At 39.5% G+C, this 16,553-nt stretch overlaps 1 protein-coding gene and 1 long non-coding RNA gene across 23 annotated transcripts in view; one reads left to right on the top strand and one right to left on the bottom strand.

The window, feature by feature from the left end:
* SPEF2 (sperm flagellar 2) overlaps positions 1 to 16,553 on the top strand; it is a 219,227-nt gene that overhangs the window by 113,131 nt on the left and 89,543 nt on the right. For 16 of the 20 annotated variants that reach the window (XR_007514398.1, XM_049862178.1, XM_049862139.1 and 13 more), the window contains 3 exons: positions 5,252 to 5,400; positions 14,277 to 14,404; positions 14,485 to 14,623. Coding sequence is in view for 18 of the 20 variants with exons in the window: in XM_049862178.1 (XP_049718135.1) it covers positions 5,252 to 5,400; positions 14,277 to 14,404; positions 14,485 to 14,623 (416 nt within the window). In the remaining 2 variants the exon portion in view is untranslated. Of the gene's footprint in view, positions 1 to 5,251; positions 5,401 to 11,980; positions 12,235 to 14,276; positions 14,405 to 14,484; positions 14,624 to 16,553 lie in introns of those variants that run through there. The other 4 variants (XM_049862145.1, XR_007514401.1, XM_049862259.1 and 1 more) reach the window with 4 other exon arrangements.
* The window catches only part of LOC126063838 (uncharacterized), a 74,392-nt gene continuing 60,765 nt past the window's right edge, over positions 2,927 to 16,553 (bottom strand). The window contains exons 1-4 of one of the 3 annotated variants that reach the window (XR_007514405.1): positions 14,436 to 14,454; positions 7,635 to 7,764; positions 3,891 to 3,966; positions 2,927 to 3,004 (exon numbers count right to left, since the gene is read on the bottom strand). This is a non-coding gene — a long non-coding RNA (uncharacterized LOC126063838). Of the gene's footprint in view, positions 3,005 to 3,890; positions 3,967 to 7,634; positions 7,768 to 14,435; positions 14,455 to 16,553 lie in introns of those variants that run through there. The other 2 variants (XR_007514404.1, XR_007514406.1) reach the window with 2 other exon arrangements.

Genomic DNA, 16,553 nt, shown 5'->3' on the forward strand with positions numbered 1-16,553 from the left:
AGAGCCATCTTCCAAGATGCCTCTGGGTGGGTTTGAACCAGGGCTTTGGTTCTTCCAGTTTCATTCATGGCCAAGGAAGTGAAACAGGAACAAACCTGAATTTTTTAATTTTGGGGTGAAAAGGAACTGGAAAAATTACAGGCCGAAGTCCCTCTTAAACCCAAATTCCCTCTTAGAAAACAAGGGAGCATACGCGTTGCATGGCAACCAAATCTCTTGCCTGTCAGATTCTGAGCAGAGTAGAAAACAGTGGTGCCCTGCTTAAAGATGGCGGCCAACTAGCTGCTTTGTATGTGTGTTGCTTTCCACAGTCCTGCCAATAATCTGGTCTCATGCAACAGGTTTCTGAGAGGGCTCACCACACCTCTTCTGAGTCTCCCATTCCAGGGCTTCTACCCGTAGTTCTTCCCATTCTGGTTATCATTCTGGATCACCCAAATTGTAAAAATTCAGGTCTGTTCTGGTTTCGCTTCATTGGCCATGACCGAACCAGTTCAAACCAGTTCGAAGCCCTGGTTCAACCAGTAATTTTTTCTGCCAGTAGTCAAGAGCGCTTATCTGTTTTCGTCAGCCAGGAACTCTTGGGAAGTTGTTAGAGATGCAAATATTCAGGCCCCACCCCAGACCTACTGATTCTAAAACTCCAGGAATGGGTCCTAGAAGTCTGTATTTTAACAAGCCCTCCAGGTGATTCTGCTACATACTAATGCTTGAGCAAGGCAGATTCTTGTAGCCATTGAAATATCAGAAACATTCAATTATTTCTAATATATTATTTATAATATACACTCTTCCCAAAATATTTAAATTGGATTAGAATAAAGAAACATATATATAATAATGCTGTTGCAATAGAAATAAAAATCCAAAGCACTGAAATGAAGGAGTTAGCGTGTCTGTCTGAAGGGCATGATGCTTATTGTAATGGCTCATTAAATAAACTCAGAACAATCTGGCAAACAAGGTGAATTCATATTTCCAGAGAGAAGGAGATATACCGATTCAACAAGAAAAAAAAAAGCTTTTCCTGGGTTAATTTCTAAAATAGATTTTTATCACCTGGTACCTGTTAGGATGTACAAGGTCTTAACAGATTTTACAGCAATTGCAAAACACATTCCGTTTCCTCTGAAGATTGATGACACACATCTGAAAGTCGATGATTAATTTATGATGGTTCAGTAGCAAAATTCAACAACAGCCTCCTTTTACATTCAATTCATAATCATAAAAACAAACTACCTTTTATGGAGTGCCTATTATGTGCCAGGCACTATACAAGATAACTTACATGTGTAATTTCATTAAATCCTCATAATCACCTATCTGATACCCATTGCAGTCGAGTCAATTCTGTCTCCTAGCAACCCTACAGGACAGAGTAGAACTGCCCTACAGGGTTCCCAAGGAGCACCTGGTGGACCTGAACTGCTAACCTTTTGGTTAGCAGCCATAGCACTTAACCACTACGCCACCAGGGTTTCCCACCTATCAGATAGGAATTACTATTTCCTCACTTCAAAGATGAGCAAACTGAGAGTCAAAATAAATAAGGAAGTGCTCTGTTAGGAACTTTTAACCTACTAAAAGGGAGAGTAAGTGCCTATTGTCTCTTTGGCAAATGTAATCTACCCTACCACATTAACTTACAATACGAAATTGCTCGTAGCTTCCCTGGAGTTTGCCTTTGTATTGTCTCCATAGTTTAAGTTAATTGAATGATACTGTTGATGCACTTTAGGCATGAGTTTTAATCAATCCTTTTCTCTGCCTTTATTTTTTTATTTTTATTTTTTACCAGAAGTGGAAAAAGAAAATTGGCATGCAATGTAAATAGAGAACAATCATAGTTATAATCAATTTATGAGCCAAGTAAATAGTATTGTAAGAACTGCTATAAAGTTTTTTAAATTTCTAAATATCAATCTAATGAATATTTATGAATATGAATTGCATCAGTAGGCACTAAAATGAAGTGTGACAGTCAAAAGCAGGGGCTCTGGAGCCAGCCTGCCTAGGCTGAAATTCTAGCTTAGCCATTTACCATGTGGTTGACCTTGGGCAAGTTACTATACCTTAGTATGCCTCAGTTTCCTCAGCTGTAAAATGGTGTAATAAAAGTAACTTCTCACATAATATTGTAAGGAAGAAGTTAATAAATATACAAAAAGTACACAGAACAGGGCCTGGCGTAGTGTAGACACTGAATAAATACACGCTATTATTATTTTATTATTATTGGCCTCAGACCAAGCACTCCTTCAGATATTACTAAAGACAGAGGGCTGAAAGGAGACTCTTTGGCGTTGAGCTGGGGAGTTTCCACCACTTATTACTGATACAGAATTACTCTAAAATTAGATCCCATAAGTGATCCCAGATAACCAGTCTCATTACTTTACAGTTGTCCAGAGTCCATATTCCCAGGTCCACACAAAGTAACAACATGACTTCTACGACACTAAATAGAGAAATCTTCCTCTCCATGCGAGCTCTTCCAAAATAGCTTGTCAGTAAACCAAACCAGTTGCTATCAAGTCAATTCCGACTCATGGCAACCCTATAGGACAGAGTAGCACTGCTCCATAGGGTTTCCAAGGAGCAGCTGGTGGATTTGAACTGCCGACCTTTTGATTAGCAGCTGAGTTCCTAACCACTGAGCCTCCAGGGCTCTAGCTTGTCAATAGTGGGTTAAAAAATAAGCTGGTGCATGTTCCTTCTCTGGCTCTTTATCCAACACTGGCCTCTGCCCCTTCCTGGTCACGTTGCTTCAATCTCTTCCATATCTGAGTTAAAATTGTCATCTTATTCAAGATCTCCTGAGTCTCAGCTTTGGTTGCCACTGTCTGCAGCCCAGGCAGCACTATCTGTTCACAAAAAGTTGATTTTTGCCAAACATGGCTGGCCCCCAGGCAGTAAGGAAGTGATCACTGTTAACTCATCTTCTAGCTTCTACATATGAAGTTGTTGATTCAATCTGGTCATACTAGGAAATATTTGGGGGCTGAAAAATAATAATAATGCCTTTCTTTGAAAAAAAAGAAATAAGTAAATCAGATTTTCCAAATATTCAGACTTTTCTTCTTTCTTATAACCACCTTGCCCTCCTGAGTAGTTCGACTTAATTTGAAATTGTTCTAGTTTTCTTGGTGTCCACTCCTCAATTGACATGGTTTACTCTAAGAATTAACTATTTCTTTTCTTACTTTTAAATTTTGATTTCAGCTCTTGACTCTACTTAGAACTTTATTAAACTCCTACTGATATTTTCTTTGATCAAATTTATCGCTTCATCTTGTCACCTTTCTTTGACCACTTCATTACTGATAACATTGATTAGATTAAATCTGTTTTTTTAAATTGTATTTTTCTCTTTGCCTTATTTTATCTTACTGGCATCTATTATAGCTCCACGGGTTTCTGTGTGATACCATCAGATTATTGAAACTGGAAAAAAAATAGCTAGAATCTGCCTTTTTCACATGCTAAACATAGATTACTTCTATCCCTTTCATTCATGTAAAATTGATACATTACACTAAGGACTCAATGATCTAATTTTATAAGTGAAATCAAATATCTTATTAGAAATGGAAACCTTCATATGGCTGAGTGGGTGGTATTTTAAAAGGAATGCCCCTTGTTACATTTAAGATGTAGATAAAAGTTTTGTACAAAAATGGCATCTAATTTTGTTCACTTGCTATGACTCACACACACTTTTATTCATTCAAATCTGCCCTTCAGCACTTGCTTTGTTAGAAAATTTGGTAAAAGTTACATGGAATCAATGCACAACGGTCCAACAATGATTCCCTAGCTCTCTTACTTTTTGCTAAATGATCATTATATTTAAGGAAAGAAGAAAAAGAAAATCACTCCAAACTCACCTTTTTAATTAGACACTTCTTCTTAGGATTTCTTAGAGGCATTCAGTTTAACATGGCCATAGGATCATCACTTTTTCTTCACCAGAGATTCGGGTCAAAGGAGGAAAAATCATCAGACAGAAAAAATGAATCAAATTATGAACACTTTGGTTTCTACCTGAACAAATATTTTCTTGAACTTTCTAAATTTTTAACAAAGTTAGGTGCAGCTTAAGACCTATGGATAATGGATACTATTTTTAAATGTATAGGTAGGAGTCGCCTAAACTCACGAAATGTAATTGACAAATTCTCCTCTATTTATAATCCATGTATTTTTAATGAGCGAAAAAGTGGAAGATATACTTTCCTAAACAGCATTATCATTAAATAATCATCTTTAAAGAAGTAAATCTGAGGGGGAAGGAAAATGTTTCTGGTTTTATAGGCATCTGTAAACTGCATCTAAAATCTAGATAGTTAATCTGAAGGTAAGTGGAATTCAAACTGAATGAATTTCTAAACTATAATAACCCTGATTCTTTCAGAAATGGCGATGCTTTCTGAGTTAAGGTACTCTGGTCAGCACACAAGGTCTTTGAGAGCATGTTAAGGAGGCCACTTGACCTGTGTAGATTCAACTCTTCAGGTTATCAGGGAAAATGAAGTTTATGGCCTTTCTGGATTCTGAATTGACAGTTAGGACCCTTCCTTTTTATCTTTTTCTCCTCCTCTTCCTTATGCCTTAATGCAGCCAGGTTTATGCCACAGCAGCTACCTCCAGCCATACTCCTCAGCTGTAGCAAGGATTATAGTTTTTTTGTCAGACACTCTGTGTCTCAGGCAGGGAATGTGGGAATAGTCTGGAGCTACAATGCCCATTCTTTTCTTGCCCCGCATCTTTCACCCACTCTGGCTGACTCTTAAAATAGCCTCCAACCTCTCTGCCCCTTCCCCTGGGCTCCAAGTGATACCAAGATCTCCATTCATGTTATAACTTCCTTTTTTTTTTTTTTTTTTTCGGTAATTGTAAGTGAAATATTCTTTACTTTAGGGTCTAAACTTCTTAAGAGTCACATATACATTGTGGAAGCAAGGACAGAGGTGAAAATAAAATATCAAGTTACTTTTCATTGCCAATGAGATGAAAGAAGTTGAATTGCTTAGAAATTATATTTATTTATATATATATATATATAACTGGGTAATTTGGGGGCTGAAAAGATGAGACTTTTGATTTTTGATTTGGTAAGGCTGCCAAAGGAACTTAAAAAGTAGTTAACATATTGCCTGAATCCATGGCAATCATAGATTTAGACGTAGACCAGAATCTGGCCTCATATATCTGCTTATAGTGGAATGATTTAATATGCATGTTTAAGGTTCTCCTAAAGGAAAAACACAAGGCGGGAAGCAACCCGTAAAGAAGTCACCTACTGACTCTGCAGATATGTCACCTGCTCCGGTAGTACCACCACTGCCTAAGCCAGGATCTGAAGAATGGGTCTATGTGAATGAACCAATTCCTGAGGTATGGTAGTTTACAGTATGCATTAGTAGAATCTATGCTTTTTCCTGTTCAGAGTAAGATTCACCATTGTTTGCAAGCCAGAAGGCCTTTCATAGCTGGTGCTATGAGTTGAAATCGACTCGACGGCACTGGGTTGTTGGGTTTAATATATATACTCATCAAAATAGCCAAGGCAATTTTTTTAGAGACTACTCATTGAACCACATCTCATCCTTTGTCCTACTCACTTGAGTTTCTGAGTCATGCTAAAATTGAGGGAACAAATGAGTTCTGTGAGGACCAATTTTCTCCCCGAGGACAAGCAGAGATACAGTTTCCTGGAAGAACGAGTTCCCCAGAACACACACCCAGCAAATTATAGCCTTCCATCCAGGTTCTTAAGCCCATATCATAATGCTTTTAAATGAAGTTTAACCTCTGGTTTTTTAGAAATAGGAGAATTTTTTGTCTTTTCTTTTTTTTTTTTTAAACTAATTAAACCCATAAAATAACTGACAGCTACTTTAAATAGTTACGGTAGTGAAAGGCAAGGAGCTGCCGCCAGTGAGCCCTCGAGGCTCTGTCCAGTTCTTTGTTGCTCTGACAACTGCACAGTCCAGTTGCTGCCAAGACAAGTTTGGCTGCTGTAATAGATACTTCAATACTCTTGGGAAAAATCTCATAAAATAGTATTCCTTTAAACATCTTTTTCATGCCAGTCCCCAGTGATCTCTTACTCTTATGAGCTCTCAATACTGACCATCTGAGACTCAGATGTGAATTGCGGCAATTGCGGTATTGCCATTGTTACTGAGATTTCCTGGGGCATATGTCTTATCTGCCCACTATATTCTAAGTTCTTTGGGAGAGTAAGAAACATGTGGAATAATTCACTTTATTAAGCAGTCAAACACGATGCAGAGCATGCAATATATTCTTGATGGGTCCCTAATGAAATAATTATCCTTGAGGATAAAATTAGAGCAGAGAATACTTAAAGATGGGAAAGTTAAATGATGTAATTATGATTAAAAAAAATATGATAAATGAGTATAATTGCCATCACCCAGCCAAACAGAGGCTACTTTTTCAAATATATTAAAAAAAACTGTCAAAGAAGCAGGATTACCCGTGACTAGGTTTAGCTGGAGTTATTATGGCCCCTATGTCTGAGGAGGCAAGGGAAGGAGCAGACCCTTGGACCTAGAGTGGGTCATCTGATAGAAGCTGTGGCTGTCAGCAGAGGAACACAGTCACCCATAATGACCAGCAGAGAGAAGCAGGGGAAAACATAACCCAACCTCAGATCCTTCAAACCCTCACATCTCCTGCTAGTCATTCATGTAAGTCAGCCTCCCAAGGCACTGAGCAGAGTGAAAGGGGTAGAAAATGTGTTTGGAGGGACAGTGGAAGATATCCAACACAGACCTCTAGCTACCTAAGCAAGAACATGTGGAGAACTCCTTTTGCTACAGCTACAAGTGGCTGCGAGCCTGGAAACCAAGCAGGCTGTGGAACGCGCTATTGTCTTTTCCCCCACTCTAAGCTTCCCAGCACTGTAGCTGCAGAGCTTACCCATGCAGAAAGAGGAAAGCCTCACCCAGAGGACGCTGGCACACAGGAGAAAACAGGTGCAGGGGAAAGGCCATCTTAGTACTTGGGTTCCAGGTATGGTTTCCAGATTTAGCAAATAAAAATATACAACACCCAGTTAAATTTCAATTTCAGATAAGCAACTAATTTAACTAAGAATTCTGTATTTGGAAACCCTGGTGGCGTAGTGGTTAAGAGCTATGGCTACTAACAAAAAGGTAGGCAGTTGGAATCCACCAGGTGCTTCTTGGAAACAGTATGGGACATTTCTGTTCTGTTCTATAGAGTTTCTATGATATGGAATCAATTCAACAGCAGTGGGTACCCTGTATTTGTCTGGTGACCCTAATTCTAGGCCTGTGAGGACCCCAGACTTACTGTACCTCAACAGGCGTATGGCAGGGGAGAGAGAAGAGAGATGACTTCAACATCGGGCTTTCATAGGCAGAGCAGCAGCCAAGTACAAGGAAAGCCCGGGCCTTCCCCCTTTACTAGCTACAAGGGAAGGTGCAGAGGAAAGCAAGAAGACAGTCAGAGTGAGAGGTCTTTGCTTTCTAGTCTGTGGAAGCATGAGAACAGACTCCCAAGAGGCAGGACTCCAGGAAAGGGGCAACTGTGCCTCGAAACTTATGGCTTAGTCAATGCCCTCACACTTCACCAACCTATAGCAGCACCCCTTCTCCTCCTGATCCTCTTGCACCTGCTCCTCCTGCACCTGTTCCTCTTCCTTCTGGGGGCTGGGAGGTTTGGAACCTTCTACTTCCTTCCTCAGAGGCTGATGGACATGGGACTCTACTGACAAAAGTAAAACTCAGGTTAAAGCAGAGCTTCTGACCAATTTTTGAATGAACTTGCTGGCAGTTTCAACTCTCAAAATACAGAACTCTAGGGGATTTTTCCCCCACTTGTCTGTTAGTTTGTTATACTGTAGGGACTTGCATGTTGCTGTGATGCTGGAAGCTATGCCACTGGTATTGAAATACCAGCAGGGTCACCCATGTTGGACTGGTTTCAGCTGAGCTTCCAAACTAAGACATACTAGGAAGAAGGACCCAGAGGTCTACTTCTGCAAAGAATTAACCAGTAAAAACCTTATGAATAACAGCAGAACGTTGTCTGATATAGTGCCAGAAGATGAGCCCCTCAGGTTGGAAAGCACTCAAAAGGTGACTGGGGAAGAGCTGCCTCCTCAAAGTGGAGTCTACATTAATGATGTGGATGGAGTTGAGCTTTTGGGACCTTCATTTGCTGATGTGGCATGACTCAAAATGAGAAGAAATAGCTGCAAACATCCACTAATAATCAGAAGCTGGAATGTATGAAGCACGGAACTAGGAAAATTGAAAAAAGACAAAAATGAAATGAAAGGCATAAACATTGATATCCTAGGCATTAGTGACCTGAAATGGGCTGGTATTGTCCATTTTGAATCAGGCAATCATATGGCCTGCTATGATGGGAATGATAACTTGAAGAGGAATGGCATTGCATTCATCCTCAAAAAGAACATTTCAAGATCTATCCTGATGTAAGTGTTGTCAGTGACAGAAAAATATCCATATGCCTACAAGGAAGACCAGTCAATACAATTTTGTTCAAATTTGCCCACCAGCCACTAAGGCCAAAGATGAAGAAAATGAAGATTTTCACCAACTTCTGCAGTCTGAAATTGATCATACATGCCATTAGGATGCATTGATAATTACTGGTGATTGGAAAGAAAAAGTTGGAAACAAAGAAGGATCAGTAGTTGGAAATTATGGCCTTAGTGGTAGAAATGATGCTGGAGATCACATGATAGAAGACTTCTTCATTGCAAATACTTTTTTTCACCAACACATGGACCTTGCCAGATGGAATACACAGGAATCAAATTGACTACATCTGTGGAAAGATACAATGGAAAAGCTCAATATCATCAGTCAGAACAAGGCCAGGGTCTGACTGCAGAACAGACCACAACTGCTTATGTGCAAGTCCAAGTTGAAACTGAAGAAAACTAGAACAAGTCCACGAGAGCCAAAGTATGACCTTGAGGATACCCCCACCTGAATTTAGAGACCATTTCAAGAATAGATTTGACACAATGAACACTAATGACCCAAGACCAGACAAGTTGTGGAATGACATCAAGGACATCTTACATGAAGAAAGTAAGAGATCATTAAAAAGACAGAAAAGAAAGAAAAAACTAAAATGGATGTCAAAAGAGACTCTAAAACATGCTCTTGAATGTTAAGTAGCTAAAGCAAGAGGAAGAAATGATGAAGTAAAAGAGATGAAGAGAAGATTTTAAAGGGCTGCTCATGAAGTCAAAGTAAAGTATTATAATGACATATGCAAAGAGATAGAGATAGAAAACCAAAAGGGAAGAACACACTCAGCATTTCTCAAGCTGAAAGAACTTGAGAAAAAAAACTCAAGCCACAAGTTGCAATATTGAAGGATTCTGCGGGGAAAATATTAAACGACACAGGGAGCATCAAAAGAAGATGGAAGGAATACACAGAGCCACTGTACCAAAAAGAAATGATCCATGTCCAGCCATTTCAGGAGGTAGCATATGATCAAGAACTGATGGTACTAAAGGAAGAAGTCCAGGCTGCACTGAAAGATTGTTGAAAAACAAGGCACCAGGAATTGACGGAATACCAACTGAGATGTTTCAACAAATGGATACAGCACTGGAAGTGCTCGTTTGTCTATGCCAAGAAATTTGGAAGACAGCTAAGTGGCCAACCTTCTGGAAGAGATCCATATTTATGCCCATTCCGAAGAAAGGTGATCCAACAGAATGCAGAAAGTATCGAACAATATCATTAATATCACATACAAGTAAAATTTGCTAAAGATCATTCAAAAGCAGTTGCAGCAGTACATGGACAGGGAGCCGCCAGAAATCAAGCTGAATTCAGAAGAGGACGTGGAAGGAAGAATATCATTGCTGATGTTAGATGGATCTTGGTTGAAAGCAGAGAATATCAGAAAGATGTTTACCTGTGTTTTATTGACTATGCAAAGTCATTCGACTACGTGGATCATAACAAATTATGGATAATATTTTGAAGAATGGGAATTCCCAAACGCTTAATTGTGCTCATGAGGAGCCTCTACACAGACTGAGAGGAAGTCATTCAAACAGAACAAGCAGACACTGCATGGTTTAAAGTCAGGAAAGATGTGCATCAGGGTTTTATGCTTTCACCATACCTATTCAATCTGTATGCTGAGCAAATGATCTGAGAAGCTGGCCTATATGAAGAATAAAGTGGCATGAAAATTGGAGGAAGACCTATTAACCACCTTGGTTATGTGGATGATGCAGAATTGCTTGCTGAAAGTGGAGGACTTGAAGCACTTACTGATGAAGATCAAAGACCACAGCCTTCAGTGTGGATACACCTCAACATAAAGAAAACAAAAATCTTCACAACTGGACCAATAAGCAACATCATGATAAATGGAGAAAAGACTGAAGTTGTCAAGGATTTCATTTTACTGGATCCACAATCAACGTCCATGGATGCAACAATCAAGAAATCAAAAGACACATTTCATTGGGCAAATCTGCTTCAAAAGACCTCTTTAAAATGTTAAAAAGCAAAGATATCACTTTGAGGCCTAAGAAGTGTCTGACCCAAGCCTTGGTGTTTTAAATTGCCTTATATGCATGTGAAAGGTAGACGATGAATAAAGAAGACCGAAGAAGAATTGGTGCCTTTGAATTTTGGTGTTGAATATACCATGGACTGCCAGAAGAATGAACAAATCTGTTAGAAGTATAGCCAGAATGCTCCTTAGGAGCAAGGATGGAAAAACTTCTCACATGCTTTGGACATGTTATCAGGAGGGACCAGTCCCTGGAGAAGGGCATCATGCTTGATAAAGTAGAGGGTCAGCAAAAAATGAGGAAGACCCTCAACAAGATGGATTGACACAGTGACTGCAGCAATGGGCTCAAGCATAGCATCGATTGTGAGGATGACACAGGACTGGGCAGTGTTTCACTCTGTTGTACATAGGGTCACTATGAGTCAGAGCTGACTGGATGACACCTAACAAACAACAAAGGGGCTTCTACTTTGAATTTAATACAAACCAACAAATATGACTGTTGGGTGCATGGAAGTGACCATTAAACTAAGAGAAAGTAATAGTGGAAGAAGAAAAAGAAGAATCTGGCTGAACATAAGCAGGTAAGTACCCTAGTTGCTAGGAAAGCATGTTTCAAAAATACAGTCATATCATAACCTGGACTCTAAAGGTTGAATATGGCTCTAGGAGAAATGGATAGCCTCAGGAAACAACAATCTGATCTAAGGGTCCCAATTAAGACTCAGAGAAACTAATGTGACCTGAGAATTCTTTTGAGAGCTCAGATATCAAAAGAATTAGGGAAAATAATGGAAGGAATTCAATGAGTGGCAGGCTCATCACAGACACTCAAATGTTGAAAGAATACAATCTAGGGCACTTACAAAAATCTTTGCCAAAATAACAAAGAGAAAAAAAAAGATTTTGTAGCTAGATTACCTAATGCAATGAAAAAAAAAAAAAAAAAAAGGAACCCAGATTTGGTAGCCTAAAATCATTTTAAATGAGACGAGAAATAAAGTGAAATTAATGAAAGTAGAACACAGGTTTTATGGGGCCTGAAGATTTGCTAGGCCCTCCGTCTTTAAGAAGAGAACACAAAATATACACAGAAAATCGGGTATGAAAGAGAATATATATTTGTGAATTTTTTAGCTAAATATTTTTATAAACTTAGAAAACTGAAAAATACCACAAACGTCACAAGAGACAAATAACTTTTTGTTTTTTTTCTCCATACACCTCTATTCTTTTTCCTACACCCATGGGTGTATATTCTTTGTCTTTACATATAACAATGATTTTGTGATATCACTTTTTTTATAGAGAGAATAAAAGATAATCCAGACTTCCCTCTAATATGATTGATCGAATTTTTTTTTTTAATTGATAGTTTAGAACATTTTTTTTTCAGCTTCATAGCTATGAAGAGAAGTATGGCATTTGGAAAGGAGCCGTGTGGCACGATGGTTAAAACACTCTCTTCCTAACCAAAAAGTCAGTGGTTCAAACTCACCAGCTGCTCCACAGGAGAAAAGACCCAGTGATCTGCTCCAGTAAAGATTACAGCCTAGGAAACCTTGTGGGACAGTTCTACTCTGTTCTATAGGGTCACTCTGAGTTGGAATTGACTCAGCAGCATTCAACAACAACATGGCATTATGGGAAGTATCCTTATGAAGGGAAGTATGACAAATGGAAAATCAGATAAGAAAGAGACAGCAGACTTAACCAGTATTGCACTTAAAAAATTAATCTCAGTTTTGAAAATTTGAAAAACACACTACCATGTGAATGAAGTGTAAGGCCTGTCTTAGAATCTTGGAAGATGCCTGTGTAAAATGAGCCGACCTGAAGCTTCAGGTAACAGCAGCCTTGGCTACTGAATTTCTGTTACGTTTCAGTCTTCTCCATCAAGAAGACTATTTAATTGGAAAGGATGGATCTGAACACCTAGTCATATCACGTCCATTCAAGTCCCCAGGCCAAGAAAAATTATATCCCAGGGACTAGAAGGACCTACAGATACAACATTGCCTGAAACTCACAGAATTTACAGAGGATACAAGAAATCCCAGGTGACCAGATATAGGCAAATGTCTCAATACTTAAGAAAAGGCAGATGGGATTTAGTAAAACAGAGGCCGATAATCTGTACATCATTCCCTGACAAAACTCTACAGCAAATCATTAAATGCATGACTTCTGAGCTCTTCTAAACTATAAAAATGCTCATGGAGAGTAAGAGTAAGTCCTGGAAGTTTAATAGTAAAAGAAAAGAAAAAACAAAGGTAAGAGTAAGTCCTGCTGAACTGACCTATTCCTTTTCCCGATGGCAAAGTTGGACAGATGAATCAGGGGAGCATCTTAGAAATAATACCTCTTGAGTTCAAAATAGTATTTGGCAATTGTCTCAAGAAGTCCTTGTGGATACATGAGAGCTGTGAGCAGGATGTTAATTCAGTTCAGTCCATTTTTGTGGTAATTCTCCATACACAGTGTTGACTAATGGACTGATGCCAGCCAGGAAGGAGCTTTAGTGTGTGCCTATGTAAAACAGTCTTTAGTACCATCCTGGACACCACACCCTTTAAGAGAGATTATGAAAAACTAGAAACCAAAAGGGTGGGAATTATGTCAGGAAAGGATGTTATAGTAATGTCAGAAGAATATTAAAGGAATTGAAAGTGTTCCTTTACACAAATGAATTTATATTAAGTGAATACTTGAGGTATGGTTGGACATTGAATTTGTCAACTTTAGAACTAGACAGAGCCATCCATTCTCTTAAAATTTTAACTAGTGATAAAACTGAGATCGGGTGAATCTATATACATCCATGGTAACATTTATTCAGCACCTATTATGGGCAAGTGCTCTACTAAGTGTCAGCAATATAAAATAAGCAAGTTACAATTCATATGTCCAAAAACACAATCCACTTGGTGCTGGGACACAGGCACATAAGCAACTAATTATAACACGATTTTGTAATTGTACCCGTAACAGGTGCTTAAAATGTTACAACATAAAGAAGGGAATGGTAAATTTAGTTTGGAACATTCACAAAAAGAGTCAGGGAGTGGCTTCACTGCAAGGTTATCTGTTAAAGTATGAGTTTCTTGAGTGGGGAATGTAGGGAGGGGGAGTCGCAGTCAAAGCAATTAGCTTCATATGTTCAGGAGCAGAAGGTTTGAGGACAGACCTTGAGGAGAAAAATAGGGGCCAGATTAAGGAACACCTTAAAAGTAGTGCTCAAGTAGGTAGTTTCTACCAGTAGGTAGTAACATGCTAGAAGCTATTAAAAAAGAAAAAATACATTCAGGCAGTAGAGTGAGTTGTGTAAAAACATGGGCTTGGAACCAGTCTTCCTGTGTTCAAATCCCAGCTATGTCACTCACCAGCTGTGTGACCTTGTACAAGTTATTTAGCCTCTGTTGCCTCAACTTTAAATAGGAATGAATTTTGTATGCCTTGTAGGATTAAGCAAGGATTTCTAGAAGAAATGGTGTCAAAGCTGAGACATGAAGAATTACTTGGAATAGGAATTAACTGGGGGAAGCAAAGGAAGAAGGACAAGAAGTTTCACAGAGAAAGCTTTAAGGAATTGCCTTTGCATCTTGATCTTCTTGCACAGTATTATTCTTTTGACTAAATTATTCAGAATTTTCAGTTTGACATAATGACTTCTATGCTTTACCATTTAACAGGAAATACCTTCATTTCTAGTACCTTACTGGAAACTAATAGAAAGTTCCTATATAAAAACCATCAAAACAGTTCTGAGGCATCTGAGAGAAGACCAGCATACTGTGATTGCTTACTTATATGAGGTTAGGTAAGCAAAGTTACCAAAGTTAGAATTTTACATTTTATAGTTATGATGCGTAAGATCCATTTTCTCTTAACGTCTTACAGAACAAGCTTCCAGCACTTTCTAATGCGTCCAGATCACAAGCAAGATTTTGTAGCTCACTGGCAAGCTGATTTCAACTCTCTTCCTGATGACCTGTGGGATGATGAGGAAACCAAGGCAGAATTACACCAAAGAGTGAATGTAAGTGGTTCCTACCCTTTCACATCTTGGATAGCAAAACCTTAATTCATTCCCTTCTTACTTTCATGAGGTGTAAGGATGACAAGGGAGATGGTTTGAACTTTTTCCTGCCAGCTTTCAAGAACAATGGCTCTTCTGCACTTTGAGTTTGGAGTGAGAATATGGTGACCAGCACTTCTGAAAAGAGGAGCCAAATTTTGCACAGAGTGTTCTTGGCATCTGTTTTGTATATTGCTAATCTCTTTGTTGGACCATGTAACTCTTTCCACCCCTGGTATTACACACATGCCTTTCTTGAATGCAATTATATGATCAGTTGATGGGACACAAAAGGGGAATGAGGGAACTGCATAGAAAACCCAAAAGGTTGACTCTACTAAATAGATTCCTTGAGGTCAAATACCAAATCTTACACATATTTTTATCTCCAGCTAGTACAGTGCCTGGCACTTGGTAGACAAATTGCCAAATAAAAGGAATTAAACTGAAAATATCAAAACAAAATAAAAGAGACGTCTCTGGCAAGAATAGTCAAGAGAAACAGAAAGCTTCTCTGAAAGGTTTGGATATGTCCATAGTTTTTTTTATTGTAATGTTTTCATTATGATTAATTACCAAATAGTGTATAATTGCAGTATTGACATCACCTTTAGCCACAAAATTATTTAAAAAAAAATGTTTTGGAGAAGTGGAGCCAACATAGCACCCTACATAAATGTACCAGATGTCCCTCTGCAGCAAAGACCTGAAAAACTATGTAAAAGAGATACAAAAGTCCACCCTGGAACCCTAAACTTCAAATGAAGGGATAAAGAAGTAGACCAAACACCAAATGGAAGAAGAAACTCATGGAAAACAGAGAACAAGGAGAGATATGTACTGGAGCTCCGTGCCAACTAACATGGCACAGCATCACCATCTTGGAACACAGCCAGCAAAGACCCTGGACAGCAAGTACAGAAAGGCAATTTAACGGAGCTTCCAACAGGAGACAGAGTGCCCAGTCACCAGAGAAACATGCATTTCCATTCCTCACCCTTCTGGTGAGTAGAAGCAAGAAAACCCTCATACCAGCAGCCCCACCACCAGAGTCCACAATACAAGCCTTCCCCCTGGACCCACCCAGCTCCCATGGGTTTTTGTTTTTTTTTTTTTTTTCCTCTTTCTTCCTTTTGTTTCTCCCTTCCATCTGGTTGCCTACAACACCTCACCCCCTTCCCACCACCTCCACTCCACTGCCATGGTTAGAGACCCACCAGCTCACTGACACTGCAGGTCCACCTCACCCCCACTTGCCAGCTCCCTCTGCACCACAATTTTTGTTTCTTTGTTTTCTTTTTTCTCTTTCTTTCTTTCTCCCACATAGCCATTTATGTCATATCTCCCCCCTTCACACTTGTCCCTGCTGTGCTACTATGGCTAGAGAGCCACTGGTGTACTGGCACACCACTGCCCAGTTTTTGCCTGCCTCCACTCATCAGCCCCAAACATGTCACCCTGTTTTTTTTTCCTTTCTTATTTTTCTTTCTGCCTCCCAACTAGCCCTGTACGCCACCTTCAAACCTTTTCCTGCAGCTCTGTTATGCCACTGCAGATAGAGTACCACTGATGGATTGGCCCACTGCTGACACAGGTCTGCCCTGCCCCTACCTGCCAATCCCCACCACACAGCCATTTATTTTTATTTCTTTCTCCCTTCACCTATCCATGTATGCCACTTCTCCCTCTTCCCATTGGCCCCTGGTCTGCCCTGCCCCCACCTGCCAGCTACTACCATGCTGCCTTCTCTTTTTTTCTTTCTCTCTTTTCTTTCTCCCTCCTATCTAGCCCTGTACACTACCTCTCCCCCTTCCTGCTGGCCCATGCCTAGCCACTGCAGCTAGAGCATTCCCAGTACTCAGGGCCACCACCACACCAGGCCCACACCACC

The sequence above is a fragment of the Elephas maximus genome, chromosome 2 (assembly GCF_024166365.1).
Source record: "Elephas maximus indicus isolate mEleMax1 chromosome 2, mEleMax1 primary haplotype, whole genome shotgun sequence".
Lineage (NCBI taxonomy): Eukaryota > Metazoa > Chordata > Mammalia > Proboscidea > Elephantidae > Elephas > Elephas maximus.